We start from the raw sequence: 21,742 nt of genomic DNA, 5'->3' as shown, positions 1-21,742 counted from the left end.
ACTGATGTTCAAGATGCCATGACAGCGTCTGACTCAGTTAAAGCTACTCCCCCTGGAGGATATCTTACAAAGCAACAGCGTCAGATAGCAGCACACACATGGCTATCCAAAGCAAGAAGAGATTTGAATCCTGACCACTAGGATCCTTCTCACTTTACTAACTAGACCTAGATCTGGTGAGGTCATGTGCTTACAGTGTCTGCTGAGGTGGAGTCTCAAACAGATCAAGGAGATGAACAGAGCCATGAAATATAAAGGTTATTTAACATAATTTGTTTTCCCATACCAATAGAAAAATAACATAACCAGATCATTATCAAACATTAACAATAAGACAAGTGGTTTTTGAAATCATAATTTATATCTATCCAGTATTTATAATATGACTTAATTCAGAAAAGGATCAAGCTCACTATAAGACAGTATATTTGTGGGAGAGTCGTGGTTAAAATGCTGAACACTGGATATTATGCAGTGCAGTACTTCAAATTTCATTTTGATTGATTTTTTTATATTCCCCTTGTCATTTAATTATGCTTGCAATCATGTTACATGGTTCTGTGCTCTGTTGCACCAAAGTTATTATATTTTTTCTGTTAAAAACAGCCCTTACAGTCATTAAAATCATGTGACATTACCTTTCAATTCTGCCAGCCCCAACTCTGTTTTAGAACAGCACTTTCAACTTTCAAACATTATAGGTTCCTATTGGTTTTTAGTCAATAAAAATGCAAATACATGTGTAACAAGGAGGAGGCTGGGCACAAACTGGTGATCTCGCACACCTCAGGTGAGTGTCTCAACCACAATACAAGAGCTGGGCTCCTCTGCATACGTGGCTTTTGAGCTTGTAACTGCATCTCATCTCACTGACAGGGGATAGGACAGAACCTGTAACGGCAGTGTGTCACACAGCACTGCCCGTTCCACTTTCTTCATATTTTTATATTTAAATATTTCTGACGCATACTCACATGGATTATTTCAGTGGTGTCTTTTATACATTTGACCAATTATATAACTTCAGAGCTGCTATGGGTTCTTAATATTATTAGCGATCTCCGGCTACAAATTGAAAAGTGACTCTCACCTTGGCTGCCTGCAGACAGATTAAAATTAAAATTAAAAAGGAAACACTAAACTTAGAAGAGCTAACTTGCACTCCAAAACATCAACACATAGTGCAATATGTCTTTTTTTGTCATATTCCTTCACACCTCCAGATGACAATGATAAATTCTTTACATGGTGGCACACGGCTAAACGAAACCCATCTCTCACTGTTTTTCCAACTTGATGAACAACAATCAAGCTGACCTTCAAACTACATTCCTTGTTTATTGTTCAAATATCGTCTCATGCATTGTGTTGAGTTCACACATCAATCAGCGTATTATTCTTCTCTTTATCATTTGTAACCATAAAAGTCTCGTTATTGTCATTGACTTGCATCCATTTGTATCTGTCACTAACCACAGTACTGCTGTCAGTGAAATTTGAGAATATGTGACCTGCCAGTTCAGAGCATTAGGTACGTAGCAAGACCCTGATCAATAAGATTACTGGTATTGGATCATTTTGGTAATAACTACTCAACAAACACCTAAACAATGCACGCTCATGTAGTGTTGAAAACGTGACTGTGAATGGCAATTGACTGTCCATTATATAGGAAGTCAACAAGGTAAAAGCAGTTCTAGAACAAGTAGAACCCCTTCCCCCTACTTTGGCTGGGTTTTCTCAGAACAGGTTACATACAATCAGGGACGAAAATAAGACTCATTTTATAGCAGTTTGATCCATTCCTGATTTTACTATGAGTTTAATAAGACAGACCTGAGTTTGTCACTGATAGACTGGAGCTAATGAAGCTAAAACCTGGAATGGGTGAAACTGCTATGCAACAGGAGTCTTATTTCCATATCTGTATAAAGAAAAGCTGCACTGATGTTTTCCTGTGAAAGCCGCACCCCCCCCAAGACTCGTCTTATTTTTTTACATTTCCCTTTAGCATTTACTGCCTCAGTGTTATGTAGAGGTGTGAATGAGACACCACAGGAATGCAAAAAGCCTTGCATGTCATTACATGGGACTTGTTAACTGTAAGGCTTCACTGTATTCTGGAGCCGAGTAGTCTTCTGTGAAATATTGCTGTTTTGTGCGCTCAAGTAGTCCTGACCTTTTCTTAGGCGTGAACTTTCTTCACGCCTATGAAGTGGAAGAAGCCCTCAATTAATCCCATTTCACAGATCAGCTCTGACGGATGCATGCACTGTCTCTTAACATTGTTCTGATTATCTAAAGAAAGGCTTGGGGGTGAATAACTTAAAAGAGAATCAAAAAGAAACTGGGAATGATTAATGCTGGGATTCAGCTGCTACCTTTATTGATGTAATATGCTGCTGCTAATATAATAACATGTAATATTAAATCAGGCTAAAGCATAGTCAATAACCCATGAATGCCTGATGTTGAAATGTTCTCCAGATTGTTTTTTTTAATGTTTTCCTCTGAAAAACATCAGTAATTTATACAGTCATGGCTGCAAGGTCATCAGAACCTGTACTATCAGCCGTCTATCAAAGTCGTTGTGACTAAATCTGACACAAAGATGCTACTTTTATTTATTACACAGAATACATACTAGAGATTCCACTGATGTGACAATTTAATTAGTTACACCATACACACATGCTGTTTCTAATTAAGTGTCCCATCCCTGTGCTATGTATCTACTGTATCCACATTTGCACAGACAACCCCATAGACTAGAACTTGGGATACCTTTTGGTAAAACGTGTAAAATAGAAAGCACAGTATATGACAGGGGGACTTGGGACAACTGTGCATCCCATGATTCTCGAATCCTTGAGGAGTGGGATTAAAATGAACATTAGGTAATATGTGGAAGTGGCAGTTCCATTCGTTATGTATATATATTATTTAGCTACCAAGGGGCACTAGCATTAGATTCAAAGTAAAAAAAAAAAAAAAGATGTAAAAGGAGAGTTTGTTTCTGGAGGATACTTTAGGCTCTTCCTGTCTCACTATGCAGGTGCTTTCTTATCAGATTAAATGAGCCACAGATTATCCAGCATTGCCATTTACACACATATAAAGCTTATTGTCTTACTGGATAACAGAACATATAAAACCGTGAGATAGATCCCTACAACACTCTATCAACTGTCTGTCTGCATGTTATAAACTGTGCCATACTGAACACTCTATCAACTGCAATGTACATGAATGTCTGTCTGCATGTTATAAACTGTGCCATACTGAACACTCTATCGACTGCAATGTACATGAATGTCTGTCTGCATGTTATAAACTGTGCCATACTGAACACTCTATCAACTGCAATGTACATGAATGTCTGTCTGCATGTTATAAACTGTGCCATACTGAACACTCTATCAACTGCAATGTACATGAATGTCTGTCTGCATGTTATAAACTGTGCCATACTGAACACTCTATCAACTGCAATGTACATGAATGTCTGTCTGCATGTTATAAACTGTGCCATACTGAACACTCTATCAACTGCAATGTACATGAATGTCTGTCTGCATGTTATAAACTGTGCCATACTGAACACTTTACTGGAGTGACAGATTAAAACAAAAGTACTACATGTAAATTGCAGGCATTATTTAACCTAATTTGTAGTAAGTTACTAATAAACACAGTAGATTTGCTATGATTTTCAAATAATTATGTTGACCAAACTGGGTTTAATCCTAAATGTATTATATGTTCATTTTGTTTTGTTAATTATAAGAGATTTACTCATCCTTCTTCTTGCCATTTTTTGCCGTCACAAAGGCAAGGTTATGTACAACTGAAGTCTAAAGATCAATTATTACCAAATAATAGAAATGACAACATCAATTTCAAATAGTCTAGTACTTCAATTCCCATTGGTTCTTTGTTTGCTAATTTGCATTCAATTTTTGCACTCTGAATTTCTAAGAAGTTTCCAGTTATTTGTTTCTAATGTTCCTTTAATTTAAGCCACTTTGTTGCATGCATCCAATACAGACCTAATGAATATGTGAAAAGAAACCAGTTTAACAAGCAGACCATCTGCACATGAAGCCAAAGTCTGAGGACTATATTCTCATCTGGGAGGACAACGGGAACAATATTTTTCCACAAAGCCCAAAATGCGCGCGCGCACACACACACACACACACACACACACACACACACACACACACACACACACACACACACACACACACACACACACACACACACACACACATTTGTATTCCTATACTTGTGGGGACTTCTCATTGACTCTCACTATATTTTTATTTACTATTTCTAACTCCAGTCAGACAAAACTCCACACAGGGTGAAAGTCGACAACAAACTAAATATTTTGGCACTTTCAGTTTTTTTTTTTTTAAAGGCATATTTAGCTCTTAAAAATGTGTTTTACAAAGTGGGGATGTCCCCACAACTTTGTTTTATCTGGAGTTTTTTCAGGAGTCACTAACTTTGTGGGGACATTTTCTCAAATTTTGTCCCCTCATTGATAGTAATACCTTGTTCTGTTACTTATATGCATGTTAATGCCATGGCTCATGTGCACCCGTGGTTAACTCAATAAGTCAATGCTAAATTGCACCCTGGTGGGGTGTCTAGTTAACAAGAGAGAGACAGAGAGAGAGAGAGAGAGAGAGAGAGAGAGAGAGAGAGAGAGAGAGAGAGAGAGAGAGAGAGAGAGAGAGAGAGAGAGAGAGAGAGAGAGAGAGAGAGAGAGAGAGAGAGAATGTTCACCTTGAATGCTATCTTTCAGAAAATCATCCTGGCACACCTTTCTCTTTGAACAACATGTACGATTGAGCAACAAACCAACAAAATTAAATTACGTTACCAATTTTACCAGGGATATATATTCATTACCACACATGTTACACATGTAATCGAGTACTCCTTAGATGCTTGTACTTTACCAGAACTGCGAGATGACCAAGGCAAACAACATTTGCACCTTTCTTCAATAAGAAAATATCATTTAACTGTATAATTTAACTACAGTTTGTTGCCTCCTTATCTTAGATAGGCTAGGGTTACATTACATTAAGCATTCCAGAAGGCAGTTTTGGCACTTGGGTCTTGGGAAGATAATTTCAAAGATGTTCAGTAGGATTATATCAAATCTATGGTTTTCTCCAAGAATAAATGCCCTTTAGATTCTCTATAGCCCCTTCTGAAAGAGTTATCCTAGCCCACAGGGGTGTGTGGGGTGATATGCGGACTGCTGTTCAGGGTTTTCACTGGAAGGGTTGACTTCCTCTCGCTCCATAAAAGCGCTCACCACCGTCCACAGAACAGCAGGGTCCTCACAGTTGTGGCGAGACTGCCAGTGATCAAACATCTCCTCCTTACTGGCTAAGACCCCCGTGCACAAGATGCAGTTGAAACCCAGCTCTGCCCTCAGTGTAATGCTCTTGTCAAGCAGCTCAGGGCTGGTGTTCAAAGCGTGGTCCCTGCATGTGTTTTCAGACGCTGCTTGACTGCATGCACTATCCACTTTCATTGCAGACTCGCCCTGGTGATGGGAGTATATGTGCTTCCTCAGTTTTGAGAAGGAGTAGAACTCCTCCTTGCAGCTTCCGCACTTCACAAGGTTCCTCTTCTCGTTCAGCTGTTTCCAATAGTGGGCCGCATGCTTGACCAGCTCGTTTTCAGCCTCTCTGCCTCCCTGGAGGACCTTGTCCTTGAGCCTCACCTGGATCTCCTCCCCATGAACATATAGTAAGTGCAGCTTCATATCTGCAAAGGTGGGAGTGATGGTCTGGCAGCGGCCACACTTTATCTGCAGCTCCACCTGTTCCTCTTCACTCTGAATTGGGTCGTCACTGGAATAAGTGGAGTTACTCCTGGAAGACAGATCATTAAAGATGTGATAACAGAGGTTTTAAAATCCATTCTCTTACTAGCATTAGGAATGTTAGGACTATTCCCCTTTTCTTGAATTCTGTGCATGTTTTTTATATGCTAGGGAATTAAAAGTTTCTGTAACTCAGTTACACTCCAATAGCCTAGCTGAGAACTGATCATAACAAACAGAAATAAAGCTGGATTTATTTTACCTTACAGCTCAGAACCAACAGATTTTCATCAAAATGAAAGGGAGACAAGTGATAAGGTAGCTATTTATAATGTAGTTTTAGTTTCCAATATTTCTTACGATAATTATTATTATTTCAGATTTTTTTCCAAGGTGAGCAGTTGAAATACACCCCACTGTACAATACAAAATGCATACAACAGAACCCTGGTGCACGAAGAAGACAAAGAAAGCCTCTATCAGTGCAGAACAGCTGGGAGGTAGACTTTAAAGTGACATGATGTTAATACTTAAGTAACACACTTTAAAATAAAATCACTCACCCCCCACTGGCGGTGTCAACTTCAACTTGATTTTGCTGAACAGACGGCTCTAAACTAAGAATCACCTTATGGACTTCCTTCAGGTGTCTGAAGTAGACTCCGATGTAGCCAAAAACTTTATTACAGAACTCACAGCGCATGTTTTTTTTGTGACGGCCTTCGCTGTGATGAAGCTTCATGTGTGTGCTCAGGCTGCCAGAATGAGCGTACGTCTTACGACACAGGGGGCAAACGTAAGGACGGCTGTTAGTGTGACTGTTCATATGGCTTTGGAGGTGGTGTTTAAACTGAAAGCAACGGTTGCAGGTAGGGCACCTGTGTAACTGTTTACTCCCAAGGTATACATTACTAGCTTTCGTAGATTTGTACTTGTCAGTAATGTTTTCCAAGTGCTGACAGTCTAAAACTCTACCTGCAAATCTATGGTTTATAAGAAAGTCGTGTTCCAAACACTCAGGGAGCTGATTGAGACCTGTCACATGAGGAAGAGCTTCTGCCAGCACAACAGGTTTAGGCCTGATACTGCGATACTTCTTGCAAATATCTAGTGCTTCCTCCTTGGATCCGCAGATATCTGGCAATGGTTTGTCTGGAAATTGTCTCTTAATGAAAGAGAACGATCTCTTCTTTTTAGCCTCCGAAACGAGTACATCCTCAATGGTTTTTCTTTTCCTTCCCCTTTTTCTAATGGTGCCGGTGGTCGGCTTTTGAAATGTATCTGCAAGCACTTTTCCAAAGTTGCTAGCAAAACACTTTGTATTTGTCTGCTGTGAGGTGCCCTGCGATGGGGAGGAAGCTAGATAACATCCATCGGAAGCTTCCAGATGCAGTGGCGTATGTTCTGCTGTTTTGAGTAGATTAGACTTTGAGATAGACGTCGTCTTCTCTGGCGATTTCAAGTTCAATTTAGTCACTGGGTACAAGGTGTTTTTTACTTTGGAGTAGGGCAAGATGGGGACTTTCACTTTAGGAGCAGATGGAATAATCTGGACGGCCTTGCCAAAAATCGCTGGCGAGAGAACAGTTATGGTATTTGATGAGTTAGAAGGCTTTGATAGGTCTTGTTTTAACTTCTCGGCTTTATCCTCAGACTCTTTCAAATAAGTGCTGCTGTTTGGTTCAGCAGCATTTGCTCCAACGTGGAGGTGTTGTGAAACACTGCAGATGGTTGGGTCTCTAGCTGCCTTATCTGTGTCTGCTGGCTTTTCTACAGAAGAACCCAAGACACTGCGGCCAGTAAGCAATGTGGTGACAGAGATTTCACTGGAGCTGGGGTCGATTAATATAACCTGCTCGGAACCTTCTACTTTACAGGGAGTCTCAGCAGGGGAGGCAGGAGTCTGCATCTGAACAGCTTGTGTCACATGTTTGGCAGGTGTGAACATGTGAGCTCTCTGAGCTGCTGCAGTAGCCTTCTCCGGAGTGGACTTGTGTCTCACGGACTGGTACCTTGGGATTGGCAATTTCATGTTTCTCGGGAAGGTCATGTTTCTCTGGATCTGCTGAGGCGACTGAGGCGTCACAGGTGGAGACAAGGCTACAAGGGAAAAGGTCCCCTCTTGGCTGGCAACCTGCATCAGAGCGTATTTCTGAGCTGGCATGATAATGGACTTCGGGCTGGTTGCTTGAGCATCAGGCAGGGAGGGCTGACATGACAGGATAGCTGGCCCAACTACAGAGGAAGGCGCTTTAGGAGCAATGGTCCTAAACTGGAGGCTCTTCGTCGGACATGCCATGATGGATGATGGTCTAAGCTCACCTGTAAAAACAACATCAATAATGTGATTCAATACGGAAGTATCAAGCTCAGCAGTACAGTTCTTCTCCACTGACAAGGTGGCACTATTTTTGTTACTGGTTACCTTTATTGAGATTAGCAGGTAAATCTTGATCCCTACATAAGCTCTTTGGTTTTCAGCCTTTGATTGGCTCTCACAGATACCTTTGGAAGGCTGTGGAATTGTTGTCTTTCACAGTGACTTTTGAACTACACAGATCTGCAGTAATCTAGACCACCAGACTGCTACCCATCTTCCCAGAAAACAATCCAGTCTTACTTACTAGATGTACTTACAGCTTTTTTCCCCCAGTTTTGAATTGTGAAAATTCTAGCTCAGGTAGCCTTGCGGCAGGCAGGCCTCTCTGATACGGGAAAACTTGTTAATTATGCAAAATGATTGAAGGTTAAATTATGATATGATCACTTTAATTGAATCATATATTACCTTTTTAATACAACTGATGGAATTGTTTCATGTGTGTAAAAAGGAGTTTCCTAATCTAAGTGAGAATGCTGCAGTTAACATCACAGTGTATCTTGTTTTAAAGAGCTGTTTAATGCACTTGTGCAATATTGTGTTCAGGATAAAACTATTGTTCCCCATAATCACTATACAGGTAGAAACTTAACTCAAAAAAACTATGCGAGAATACATCTCTAACTGGGGGAGAACATGTGAAATGTAGCTCTTAGCACTTTCCTTACATCAGCCAAAACAACTAGAACTGCCCTGTATTATCATGTTATTATCCATCTCAGCATGATATCTAAATCATGCTGTTTCTATAGGATTTTTTGTTTTGTTTTTGTTTTTCAAAAATGTAGTTCCTGGAATTCAGTGAAGCATACAATTGCCTCTAGGCAGGAAGTTTACAATATGAAAAAGTTACCTTTAATTGTATTGACATTAAATACAGTCAAGGATGACTTAATGTAGCAGTACTGTATTTTTATATCGCCATTTTCTAAAAACACACAAAATGATGCCCTGTATAAATCAGTTCTCCAATTCCTGCCATGACATATTTTACAAACGTGCAGTGTTTGTTACAATCAATTTTGTATTTAAAAAAATAATAAAATCCAGTCTTCAATTATAACTGGATTTCACTTTATTCGCCTGGCTTTAAAAACCAGACCAGACTATTAGAGAACGGTTCAATAATTATCCATTTTTAAAAAGCTAAAGGCAAAAATGTTAAGACATGTGGAAGCAGGTTTCCATGGTTTTCCAGCACCTAATGCCTGCGTGAGTACATAATCAGGATAACTACTGAGCAAATGAGCCACAGAGGCCCTCTCTTTGCAAAGGCAAATAAGGTAATAAAACCCTATAGACAACTGGAAAAAAAGAAAAGGTAAGAATTGACATCTGAGCTGACAGGCTCAACAGGAAATAGCTGTGGAAAGAAAAAGGATGAAAGCTGGAACCCCTTTTTTTTGTTCTTTTTTTCCCATTAGTCTTTCCTAAATACTTGTCATGTGGATTTGTAGCTTTTCTTAAGATCTTTTGTAACCTTGCATAAGATAACCTTCAGTTCGCAAAGTTACAGCAGGCAATATATTAGCTTCTACCCAAAAACTTAGTATTTACCATCCATAACTTGGTGGCTATACAAGTGTCTCTCTAGAACTGCCCCTACAATAAGCATTTGATATAACCCACGGGAATCCCTGGTACTGTATAATGGTCTCAAAAGAAAAATCCAGCTGTGATTTATCCTGGCGAGATCTCTTTTTAAAATGTAACAGAACTACTTTATCTCTACCCATATACTAAAAGACTATAGTAGTCAGTAATAGGGGCCAAAATACGTACATGTTCAATAGTATATTGTAATACACCACAGCTTTTCAAACTGGGGAGGGCAAATCACAAACAAGAAAGCAAAGTACAGTACAGCATGCGTCTCTTTCATTGTTAGGCTTACAGAGAAGGAAGTCATCTGCTTTAACAAAGATGTTAACATCTGCTGTACAGTGACTGGTCTCAGAGACAGGTGTTGTTGTATCCCTGCTCGTTTGTCAGTCAGCTTCTATACATCATTGCAACAGATGTAGATAATCAGAAATGTGTTGTTTCCCATGGTGAAGTGTTGGGACCATTTTCTGTCATAATGCAGACATTTCTTATTCTGCACCTGTACTTCATGATAATGATACAAGTATAGCAGAGAGATTAGCAGAAGCACAAGGTTTGCCAGAAGTCATATTGGCACAGCTAACTGGAGCGAAAACCATTACCTCCAGCGAGGGTCTTCTCTGAAATAATCTGACCCAAGAGTTTTGCTATTGCACTTTAATTTCAGGTATTTACCATGAATCTGGGTTTAGAAATGCATTATGCATAACATAAAAACCATAACTAGGTATAATGATATCCATTTTGTATTTAATGTTAACTTCAGTGGGGTTTGGGGGGACAGAAGCCAGGGCTTTGTTTCTTCCTATTTTCACCTGTCTATCATCCTAGACTTCCTATTTAAATCCAGTCACAGCTCTGCTCTTTCTCTTGCGTTAGGTTTCTCCTCTTCCTCAGTTCTTCATGTGCCACCTGTCTCTGTGTCAGTCCCCTATGGGGGGATAATGAGTCTCACTTCCCCGACCTAGAGTTCAGTAACTCCACAGGTTTTTTTTGTGTCGTCAGTGGGGACCACGGCCCACACTCTTCTTTCGCAGCTCATGTTATATCTTGCCTCAGGAAAAAGGCACTGTCTTACTTCCTCCTTTATGCTCTTGCGAGGTGTACTCTTAGTGCTCTCGTCTCATAACTAACAATTATTGGTGTTTTTCAGATTCTCTTTTCTCTAAGGGTTGAACCTGGTCGGTAACTGGGACCCAGTCACAAGGCAACGCCTATAAATACTCTCCGAAAAGTCAGAACTCTGTTTTCAGGGGCCTGGAGGTCGATAGGGCCTTACTCGACTCCAAAGGGAAGGCTCTCTTGGTTGGAGTGCAGGCTCGTCTTTTTTTCTCTCCCGCGCCGAGCCTCCAATACTAAATTGCCAAAACACTCCCTTCCTCTCGCAGCCCTGGCTCCCACCCAGTGAAGTGGTGCATATTGCAAAAGGGATAGCAGTAAATGGATGCAATCTGTTTAAATATGTGTTGCTTTTTCACTGCATCACAATACTGACCTTAGGAATACAGTATAAACAATCACAATCTGAGAATAATCCTGCTCCACACTGGGAGGTTTGCTTTTAGTTTAGCACGTACCATGTTGCTTGTTATAACAGAACTTTCTGTGCACCTTTATTTGTATTAACATCACACCAAAAATGTTACTGTAAGAACAGGATATCTACAGATCTGTGCTACAGTTTACAATACCTTGTTAGGAGTTATGTGGTGCACATGTACATATTTGGGTAACCAGTTATGACAGAAAAAAATGCATTATTTATTTTTTATAAAAACTTTATAAGCCGAAGTAGATGGCACAGAAAAAGCCACAGGAAACAAAAAACAATACCCAATTGGCAATTTATTGCATCAGTGTGCGCCACTACCAATATCCAACACGAGACAGCATGCGTGAATATATCCCAAAACAAATGACTTTGTGTCAGCCCTGAACATTCAACATCAGTTACACTAGCTTTCCTGCAATGACACAATAGTGATAAGAAGGTATCAGCATACTAAACTAACGCACAGAATGGAATAAGGTGTCTACTTCATAACTCAGACTGCACATTAAATTCGCTCAGGCAAAAAATATGTATATTTTTTCAACCGCATAGGCTTTTTTTTTTTTTTGTGGAGCATTACCATCCGCTGAGAGAGGGCAGAACAACTTGAAAGGGATTTAGAATACAATTCTGTTTTTTCTTGGACCAGTGAATCAGGCAGGAAGAAAATTATCAGCACATCTAGAAAGCAGGTTTTTTATTCCACTGTGGTTAAGGAGAGGTATTCTACCATAACGTTTTAAAAAGGAACACAGAAACAGAAGAGTGCAGGAAAAAAATAAAGAAGTGCTGTGTGGAAAAAACACACTCTGTAACCTGAACCCTATTGTCAGCGCTCCCATAATAAAATCGTTAATGGAGAAACATCCATCCATACATGTAACTCAACGATCTTGACACTCCTGTGTGTGCCAGGCAGCCTTCTGACCAGGTGCTTCACCCCCTCACAATCTACCATATTCCAGTAGGGAATGCCCTGAATCTATCTATCGATATTTTATTTAACATCATGCAAACCAAAGAAAACTACAAAATAATATTGTCTACTGGAAGCCATAATAGTGGTACAGTATTTCATGTTAGATTTTGAAATGTTAATTTTTTTCTAATTTGTCAGTTTTTTGTTTTTTTTTTATAAGTACTGTACATAGAAAAGTACAAAGCGGTATGCAATTCAATATGTTAACGAAACATTATTCAGCAGGTTTTATTCGACTTTATGAAGCAAAATGTGTTAATTCTATAGGGTGAAGCAAAACATTTGGCCTTAGCTGTAAATAATAGTCTGCCTCACAGTACACATCTAATAAGATTTATAACCTTCATATTTCTGGACACCATCTGTGTTTTCAATTTTACGGCAGCTTTAAATAGATTCAATGGAAAACCAACGAGTAGGACCCTAAAGAGGGCTTGCCTTTTGTCTCAAAAGCATTGTTTTCTAATTTTAGTTTGTGTGTATTCCAGCTACTCCTGCTTTGTGTAAAAGGTAAAAAGAATTATGATCAAAGCAGCAGCTCATTTTTTTTTCCCACTAAAGTAATTTAATGGTCGCTAGTTTGTGTAAATAGGAAGTACTGTAAACAGGTCTATTTTTTAATTGATAATCAATAAGCTCAGAATGACTGCATTTGTTACTGATGAAGGTCTAACATACCATTGTATTGCACAATATATACTACTGCACAATTAGCAACCACTGAAATTTGTAGATAATCTTTCATGCATTCAGACTGTATTTATATTAAAAACAAGACACTGAAGAGTTCTGTAAAGTTAAAGCTTTGTGAATGCTGGGTCGCAAACAGTATTATTTTCATTAGGTTTGACTCCAATATTAACCACTTCAGAGCAACCTAAACGCAGTTGTATCGAGAGGACCTTCCAGTGCATTCCATCAATTCCATTATTTTAATGTTGGCCTTTTACGGTTTGTTTTAAATAAAATAAAAAAAGCATAATATGTCAAGTCAGTATAAGTGTGCACCTAAGAAATAAAAAGGTACAAACTGGCATTTTACCAGATCGACCTACAGTAATAAATACAAAAGCTTTCAAACAGCTGCTTCAGCATGTGCTGCTAAAGATTAATAACATACACAGAACAGGAAAGTAAAGCATTCGTTGGCAATACAGCTTGCCTTGATCAGTTTTAATTTGAGTAAATCTCAGTTGATAACAGCCATAACATGTGCCGAGATCTACTGGGTTTATTTATGACCAGTTCTACTTCAAAGTGTCACAGCAGCCAATGTTGTGGAATATAATAACTACAACAGCAACAACAACAACAACAACAACAACAATCTGCCTTCCTAGGAGTAATGTGCTTTGCAGAAAGCCCCTGTTTGAATAACAAAGAGTGAGGCCCTATTTATTTTTGGGACACTTCAGCTGCTGATCCTAGTCAAGAGTCTCCTGTATCCGCCACCAAGGTGATGTCATGCTGAGGTCACAGCAATCACTCAGGTCATTTCCAGGTAGTTGTGTCACTGAAAGTGAACTCATTGTTCTGGCACCGAAGGAGGGCTTATCACCGGGAAAAAGCATTGTGAAGGCTGTCATGCAATGTTTCTGTTTGTCTTGATAGTGTATCACAGTCTTACAGGGGATGGGGGCCGTGCTTGCATATAGATACATGACTACACCCTTAAAATGTTGTTTCCCTTAGATTATGAAAAATTGTACTGATGGAAAACAAGATAGTGCACCTCTATCAAATGATTACATTAATCCATTAAGCTACATAAAGATTAAAGGGTAGAACAAGTTCATAATGGTTTACGTTAAATAAAACGATCATTTAAACAATTAACACCGTTATCCAAGTCATCTGAATAACCTTTGCGTCTGTACTTCAATCAAAAATCTTCATCTGCCACCACCTGGAATAAATCTGAAGCCATGCTTCCCAATCCAGCAACAACAATGCAGCCACTTCAATGAGGCTGCCTGCTTTTAAGAGGAGGCCATCAGTTCAAAATGTCACAAAGCATTAAAAGAACACTACAAATGTCTACCCGGTGAAAGTCCAAATAACTTTCTTGAATGCATGTCCGCAGTGTTATTTATCTTTTCCATATTTAACAGCTGCTCCTTTATTACTTTAAGAGACCAGTTCTCTAGCATTTACTATATACACACTGTAAAAATAATTATGAAAATGATTTTATTTTAGGCTCATTGAGGAAATGGACATTCAGTCATTGATGCTACTGAGTTTAAAGTCTTTTCCACTCATTTTTCTAAGGCACAAACTAACGTAAAACCATAAACTGAAGAGATCATAACACTAATTGAGCGGCTGCTTTCAGATCTTTGATAGATTAAAACCAGGGAAGTACTGTCTCTTGGGATCAAGGGATTGTGAGAGTAATTATACAGTACTTCCTACAGTTAAGCTGTTACTTTAACCAGACATGACCTTCAACAAATTTAACAAGACTGATTCTCAGCACTCTCAGTGTGGGACGTTAATTCCACGCAAATCAGAGGTCTGAATTAAGCAGCGAACTCTCAGAGGAACTGGCCATTTCTCCAGGTTGTGTTGGAGGAAAATTCCATTGAAATTAAAAGCCTTGGAAGGGATGAGATGACATGATAAAATATCACACTATAGTTCACAGGACTGCTTTCATGATTGAGCTTGACTACATTTCTCTGCTTTGGAATGCTTCAAATATATTACCAGCTCAGTCTCTATTTCATCACAATCACTTTAGTTTCTTCTTGAGGCAAAATCGATAAACTATTCTGAAACATCATCTTCTACAACCAGAGATGAACTGTAATGAAACAGAGAAAAACAGCTGTTTTGGGGCTGTACTGTACATGGAAACAAAACCAAAGTTAATAAATGATTATATCTTTGATGTAATAATCATACCCTTAGGACCCAAGACCTCGTCACAAATATTTTAACAACCTACAAAAATAAAGATAAAAGCATCCGGCATCGAATGAAAAAGTATATCACACAGACTACATCCACAGTATGAACTGTACGTCACACATGCAGTGTTCAACTATTCAGTACATACTGTGGATGAAGGTCATGCTTCCTATGATACCGATGGCTCTTATTTTATATTTACACGCATGGTGGGGACTATGGCTGTCATGGATGGGTGCCTCGATACACAGTATAAACACAGATTGTGACCCTCTGTGTGGCATACACACAGAACACACAGGCCCCTTTGTGTATTTAGAGGGGATGCTCTATTGCATCTACTATATGTATTTGTGTACTAATGAAACATTGTTATTTTGAAGGCCTGTGTGAGGCTGTCAGCAGACTCCAGACCATCAGGGTCCATCCTTCTCATTTTCTTCACTTGAGAGAACACCATGTCACTCTCTGAGTTGAGTTTAGACAGAGCAGCTAATGATTTGCATAACTAGAGTGATAATCCTGAAAGGATCCACAGAAGCTGTCAGCTTAATGCTAAATAAACAAAAAACACATTCTGTAATTGTTCATGTAACATTTCTTATCCTTTTAAGAACAACCTTGTTAGAGCACATCGGGAGTGAAAAGGAAAAAAAAAAAAAAAAGCTCTCTTCCTAAACCATCCCTCAGCTGTTCACTAAACTATCTGGAAATCTCTGAACTCTTTGAACTGTCAAGCAGCACCGGTGGGTAATGCGCTCTGACACTTCTTGTTGCATTGGAAGGCTTTAAACTGTGCTTTAAAAGTAAAAGTGCATTCTGATAATGGAATCACTAAGGATCTGGAGCTTCTCTGAATTATTAAAAAAAAAAAAAAAAAAAAAAAAAAAAGAAATGAAACTGTTGAAAAGCTGGCTTCAATTCAACCCCCCACTAGACTTGTCTACTCAATACTGCCATCGACTGTCCATTAAGTGCATCTTTTAAAGCAAGCTGCCACATCACAGCCACCCCCCACTACTGTCTACTGTTCATGTGCATGGCATTAACGTGCCAGGGTAATACACTGCGCTGATACAGTAACAATTACTGTTTTGTGGATAATGAGATCAGTCTTGACTGTGATCACTACAGGTTTGAAAGGGATGACTTTACTGGCTGTGTAGTCACTTGAAATTAAATCTTTATTAATTTATTAAAACTTTAACCAATTTGCCAGAGCACGCATTGGTGATATGATGGACCTCTGCAGGTAAAATACAAAACACTACTGGGCAAGGTATGGGAAACTGATTCTGAAGGGCCTGTTCTTTAGCTTTAGTGCCTGAAAATGTGTGTTTTTCCTAGCAATTGAGTACTATTTACCATTCATGGCCACATGCAAGTACTGTACACTCGATCAGCTGGAGGAAAAGGTAATGAAATGTGCCACACACAGTATCTGAACTGCTGTTTTTCTATTAATAAATGTTCGAGGAATATTCCAAACCATCCTCACAAATATAAATGACTTCCTCGACAAATCGAGACATGTTAATCCCGCTGCCGATGCACACAGTAGTTATTTAGCTCATTCTAGTTACTGTATATTCTCCCAGACCAGTCTACAGTATACTGTGCAGCACTGGGTGCTCAGGTTTTTAACAACATGCATTTCCCTTGCACAGACCAGCCAGGCATTGGAAGCAGTTGAGCTAAAGTGTATCTATGGCTGTTTTCATCAAATTGGTGCTGCCACAAAAAGACAACCCATATATTAAAAAAAAACATCTGTTTTGAGTTAAACAATAGCAACCAGCTGTCAAAAGACATTATTAATGTCAGCTTTGTAGAGTTGGCAGTACACATGATGCTGATCGATTCCTCGGCTGTTAAATATTTTCATAATGGAATGAGTACAGCCAGGTAGTGCCACAAACCCTCACTGAGGAGGGAGGGATCACGAAGGACCTTGACTTCAGAAAACAACACATTCCAGACTGATGTGATGTTTTACCTTTTTTATTTTTAAAAATAACTCCTGGATTGTGCTAGTTATAAAAACATAACTGTGAACACACAGCACTGCAACTACATTGGTGTGGACCAATCGCTCATTGGAAATTTCCATTTGCCTTGCATTTACAACCAAAGGCCCTCCGCTGTTTAGATTTGCAAGGCTCTGTTTATCATACCTAAAAGGAGACAACTTCCATTTTGCTGTCACCAAATAAATACCTTGCTATTCCAGCACGATTACATTTTCCAGCAACGCCTTTTGCTACAGCAGCATAATTTATGCAAGTCTTATATGTTGAAATCAAACATGCATAGCAGTTTACCACTCTATATTTTTGCGTTACAAATGTTATTCTATTTGTGGCTAAATGTATGCATCCTTATACTTTAGGTATACTTTGTTTATAATTAGGATCGAATGCCAGTATTTATATTAAAGTAAACCATGTCATCCTACACAGGTTGGTCAATCTATCTCTTACTTTAATAAACTAAAAACGCCTGTGTTATAGGTACAGAAGCAAACGTCAGAGCAGAGCATAGAAGCAAACAGTAATAATGTGGTATTCTGTACTGTACAGCACATGCTACTGTTAAAATAACCTAATCAGCATATGGAAACCAGGCCATTCTCACTGGATACAATAACATCTACTGTAATTTCATAACAAAATAACCTGTGTGATACAGTAGGTAATAGTAGTAGGCGATTTATTATTAATTTATTAGTAAACAATAGCCTATATCCTCCAGGGTAAATTACAGCCAAGCTTCCATTTGGCTGAACATGGTTGACCTACTTTTATAGATATTAAATCTACTGTACTGTAATCAGAATAATGTTTCCTTTAAATGTAGTTTCCCAAGCAATTACCGAGATCTGAACTTTTCAGAAATACATTAGCAGCTGGGTGCAAAACATTTTTTTCTTTTTTTTTTTTTCCTTTTTACCCTATTATAAAGAACAGTTTACCTTCACCTATTCTGCATCGCGGCTTGATTGCCTTATAACATACTCAAACCTTGGAAAAGCTGAAAAGATATTCCAGCAGGAGGGGTCGACTGCGGCCTGCCAGCTGCTTGGGAGCCAGAATTAACTTTTACCACATGGAAAGCTGTCAGTTCTGTTTTAGGTGCTGAGAATGACTTTTTTTCCACTGCTTTCTTATGTTATTATAACAGTTCCAATTACTGCAGTGCTTTAATGCCACAGGCCTGGGGTTGTCAGTGTTACAGGCCCTTAAATCAGGTGAACATGAAAAAGCAGCATCATACTTTACATGTACAGGGAACTAGGACCATTACAAAAGCAAACAGCATGGCCCACCCAGGGCCTGACAACATGTGGATACATACAGTACAGCTAGTGCTCCAGATAAGCTGCGTACTGGGTGTTTTACGCATTGAAAAAATATGAATTAGGCAAGATATTGAAATTCAAATCGCAAAGAACACGCAGAGCAATTTAGCTGCACAGCTTTAGTTTGCACGTTTTCAAGTTTCATGTACTTCGTTCGTTCTCAACGTCAGCTAATTGTTGCCTGCCTGGGAATTGCCAGAAACTTGTAATGTGTGTTTGTGGCTGTTCAACAAGTGACTGGATTCTTGATCCTTAGGGTTCCTCAGCACTGTCTTAGTCCCCTTCAACCTAATCTACCGATTTACCTATCTGTCAACTGAATTTTTGGAAGGTAAATCTATATAATAAATACAATATTCTGTGTTTGAAGAGAATCGGATGCTAATGCTATAGCAAGACGATCAATAGGAATGCAATGTTATTATTTCTTTATTCTCTTAGATAGCTACATTGAGAGTAGCAGCTTCCCGGACTATGATATTATTAACACTATTAAGGCAGGACTAAATGGCTGCAAAAAAAACAAAACATGATTAGATTTTTTTTCAGGTGGAAAATATGGGAAGGGAAGTTTTTTATTGTAAGAATTAAGAAGTATTTGTACAGTAGTTCAAAGTAACATTACAGTTAAAATGTAAGGCTGTTTTTCAAAGTGGGGGTCGCGGGAGTTTAAAAAATGCGTCCTCAAAATTGATTTAGCAAAGATTCTCTGGCCTTTTTTCTCTGGGTAAATGAAATATTCTCTCTGCAGTACATAGCATGACCACATGAGGTCAGTAAACAGATTAGCGTGCCCTGTTAGTGTGCAATTAACAATTAAAAGTCAGCTGAAACACTGAAATGCATCCCGCTGAGTGATAACAGTGTTGCATCGAATTTGTGATATTGCTGAGAATTTATAAGTACAGCTGATTTCTCGGTTAAAGTTACCCAGGGATTTTTCCATACAACTGGATGAATGCACTGACATTGCAAATTGTGCAACCTTGTTATTTTACGTTAGGTATGTTTGGAGCAGTGAATTTGTTGAGGATTTGTCGTGCTGCTTGACACTACCAACCAGCACTACTGGCACACAGATCTTTGACGAGTTAAACAGCTACGTGGTCATAAAGTGTGGACTCAACTAGGGAAATTGCAAAGGAATCACAAGCGATGGAGCAGCCAACATGACTTGGAAAAACAGCTGAGTTATTAGAAGGATTCAGGAGGCAGCTGGTCAGGACATTGCTTGGAATCATTGTTTTATTCACAACAAGGCATAACCATCGAAAGGAATTCCATCCGATCCTGAAGTTATGTTGAAAGGAGTTGTGAAAATCGTGAACTTCGTTAAAAGGTAGCTCACGCAATAGCAGGCTTTTCGAGACTCTGTGTTCTGAAATGGGGGTGGAGCACACACATTTATTGTTCCACACTGAGGTATGGTGGCTGTCAAAGGGTCGAACTGAGGAATGAAGTACACGCTTTCCTCACTGAGAAATGGTCCCCTCTGGCTAATTTGTTTAATGACAAAAAATGGCTTTTAACACTGTCTTACCTTGTAGATATCTTTTCGATTCTAAAAGAACTGAACCTAAAATTGCAAGGCAATGATGGTGATATTTTTCGGCACTGGGAACAAATAGTTGATTTCCAAAAGTCAGTGAAACTGTGTCAAGTGCGACTGAAAAGCCCCAACTACTACATGTTCCCCACAATGCTGCGGCACATCGAAGAAAATGTTAGTAAGGAAACTGTCAATGAACTGACAAGCCTTATTAAGACACATCTGACTGCAATGACTGACAATTTTTGTCGCTGCTTTCGAGAGGAGAAGTTTGACGTTTTGAAAGACAATAGGTGGGTGAAAAATCCCTTTGAGTTCGAAAGCCCAGAGTCAGTGATTGACTTAAAGCTGACTCCTACCGAGGAGGCTAAGCTGGTGCACCTGAGCTGTGACAGCACGTCAAAAACACGCCACGTCTGTAAAGGTGTCATCATTCTGGATTACCATCTCCCAGGAGTATCCAGTGCTGAGTAAAAAAAGCATTTTGTTGCTATTGCCCTTCTCAACGACCTATATCTGCGATATGGGATTTTCCATTTTGACAAAAGTGAAGACAACGCAAAGGAACCGTCGGAACTCTGTATGCCTGATATGCGTGTTGCACTCTCATCCTATGAGATTGTGAGGACCAAGCTGGCTCACCAGTCACATTAAGTAAATGAATGGCACGCAGCCGTCTATGGGGAGGGAAACTCGGGCTCGACCCCACACAGAAGAGACAGAGCACGAGAGAACTGAGAAGCAAGCTGAGAAATAGGTAGAAGCCAGTCATTTAGTCGTTTTCCCGACGAGGGTGTTTTCGTTTAGTTTGTGTTAATGGTAGGGAACCTGTGAGAGGGAACTAATATGTTATTTAGTATTAGCAACCATTTTCTTTGCGATTTAAAGTTAGCTATTATTATTGGGTTGCCTCGGTGGACCATTTGGTTAAAGTGGGTCGCCTGAAAAAAAGTTTGAAAAACACTGCTGTAGTTAATGCATACCCCATAAGTTAGCATTAAAATATGTACATTATTTATTGAAAGTACTCATGACTTCAAGGTAATGTTGCATTTTACTCACCCAAAATACATTTTACTCAGTGTCAAAACTGCAGAGTAAATTACTAAATCACCCACAAGCTTATCTGGAGCGCTGAGTACAGTACACCTTAAAAAGATGACTTATCCAGAGGTACTTTTCATGGTTTTAGCACAATGTCCAATGGTAAATATAACTTTTAAGAGCTGTTAAAATAATCACTGTTTTGTGACTTGTCCTTCTGTATAGGCAAAATAAGTGTAACTTGCCTAGGAAGAAAAACAGGATGCAATACAGTAACAGGTCGATTTGTCAAGTGCTGACACCAGACTTTGTCAAAACAGTTCAGCAGTTAAGAACGGCAGATTACAAAATGTCCTGCTTTTCAAATACCTGTGGGCAATACAGTACAGTACTACAACCAGGCCTGTCCAGTCTGTGACAAGACAGGCCAATGATACTGTAGGATATTAAATACTGTGGTTAAGGGTTAATGCTGTGGCGTCCACAACACGCATGTAGGATCCTCCCACAC

The 21,742-nt window shown here is 39.2% G+C and overlaps 1 protein-coding gene across 3 annotated transcripts in view; it reads right to left on the bottom strand.

Moving 5' to 3' along the window:
- Positions 1 to 4,401: 4,401 nt before the first annotated feature.
- Positions 4,402 to 21,742, bottom strand: part of LOC121311431 (zinc finger protein 438-like) — a 43,392-nt gene continuing 26,051 nt past the window's right edge. For all 3 annotated transcript variants that reach the window (XM_041243950.1, XM_041243952.1, XM_041243951.1), the window contains 2 exons: positions 6,415 to 8,173; positions 4,402 to 5,900 (listed from right to left, as the gene is read on the bottom strand). In XM_041243950.1, the coding sequence (XP_041099884.1) occupies positions 5,237 to 5,900; positions 6,415 to 8,150 (2,400 nt within the window). In that variant the 5' untranslated portion in view covers positions 8,151 to 8,173 and the 3' untranslated portion in view covers positions 4,402 to 5,236. The remainder of the gene's footprint in view (positions 5,901 to 6,414; positions 8,174 to 21,742) is intronic.

This window comes from Polyodon spathula, chromosome 3, assembly GCF_017654505.1.
Source record: "Polyodon spathula isolate WHYD16114869_AA chromosome 3, ASM1765450v1, whole genome shotgun sequence".
In the NCBI taxonomy this organism is placed as follows: domain Eukaryota; kingdom Metazoa; phylum Chordata; class Actinopteri; order Acipenseriformes; family Polyodontidae; genus Polyodon; species Polyodon spathula.
This window is presented reverse-complemented; position numbering and strand designations above follow the sequence as displayed.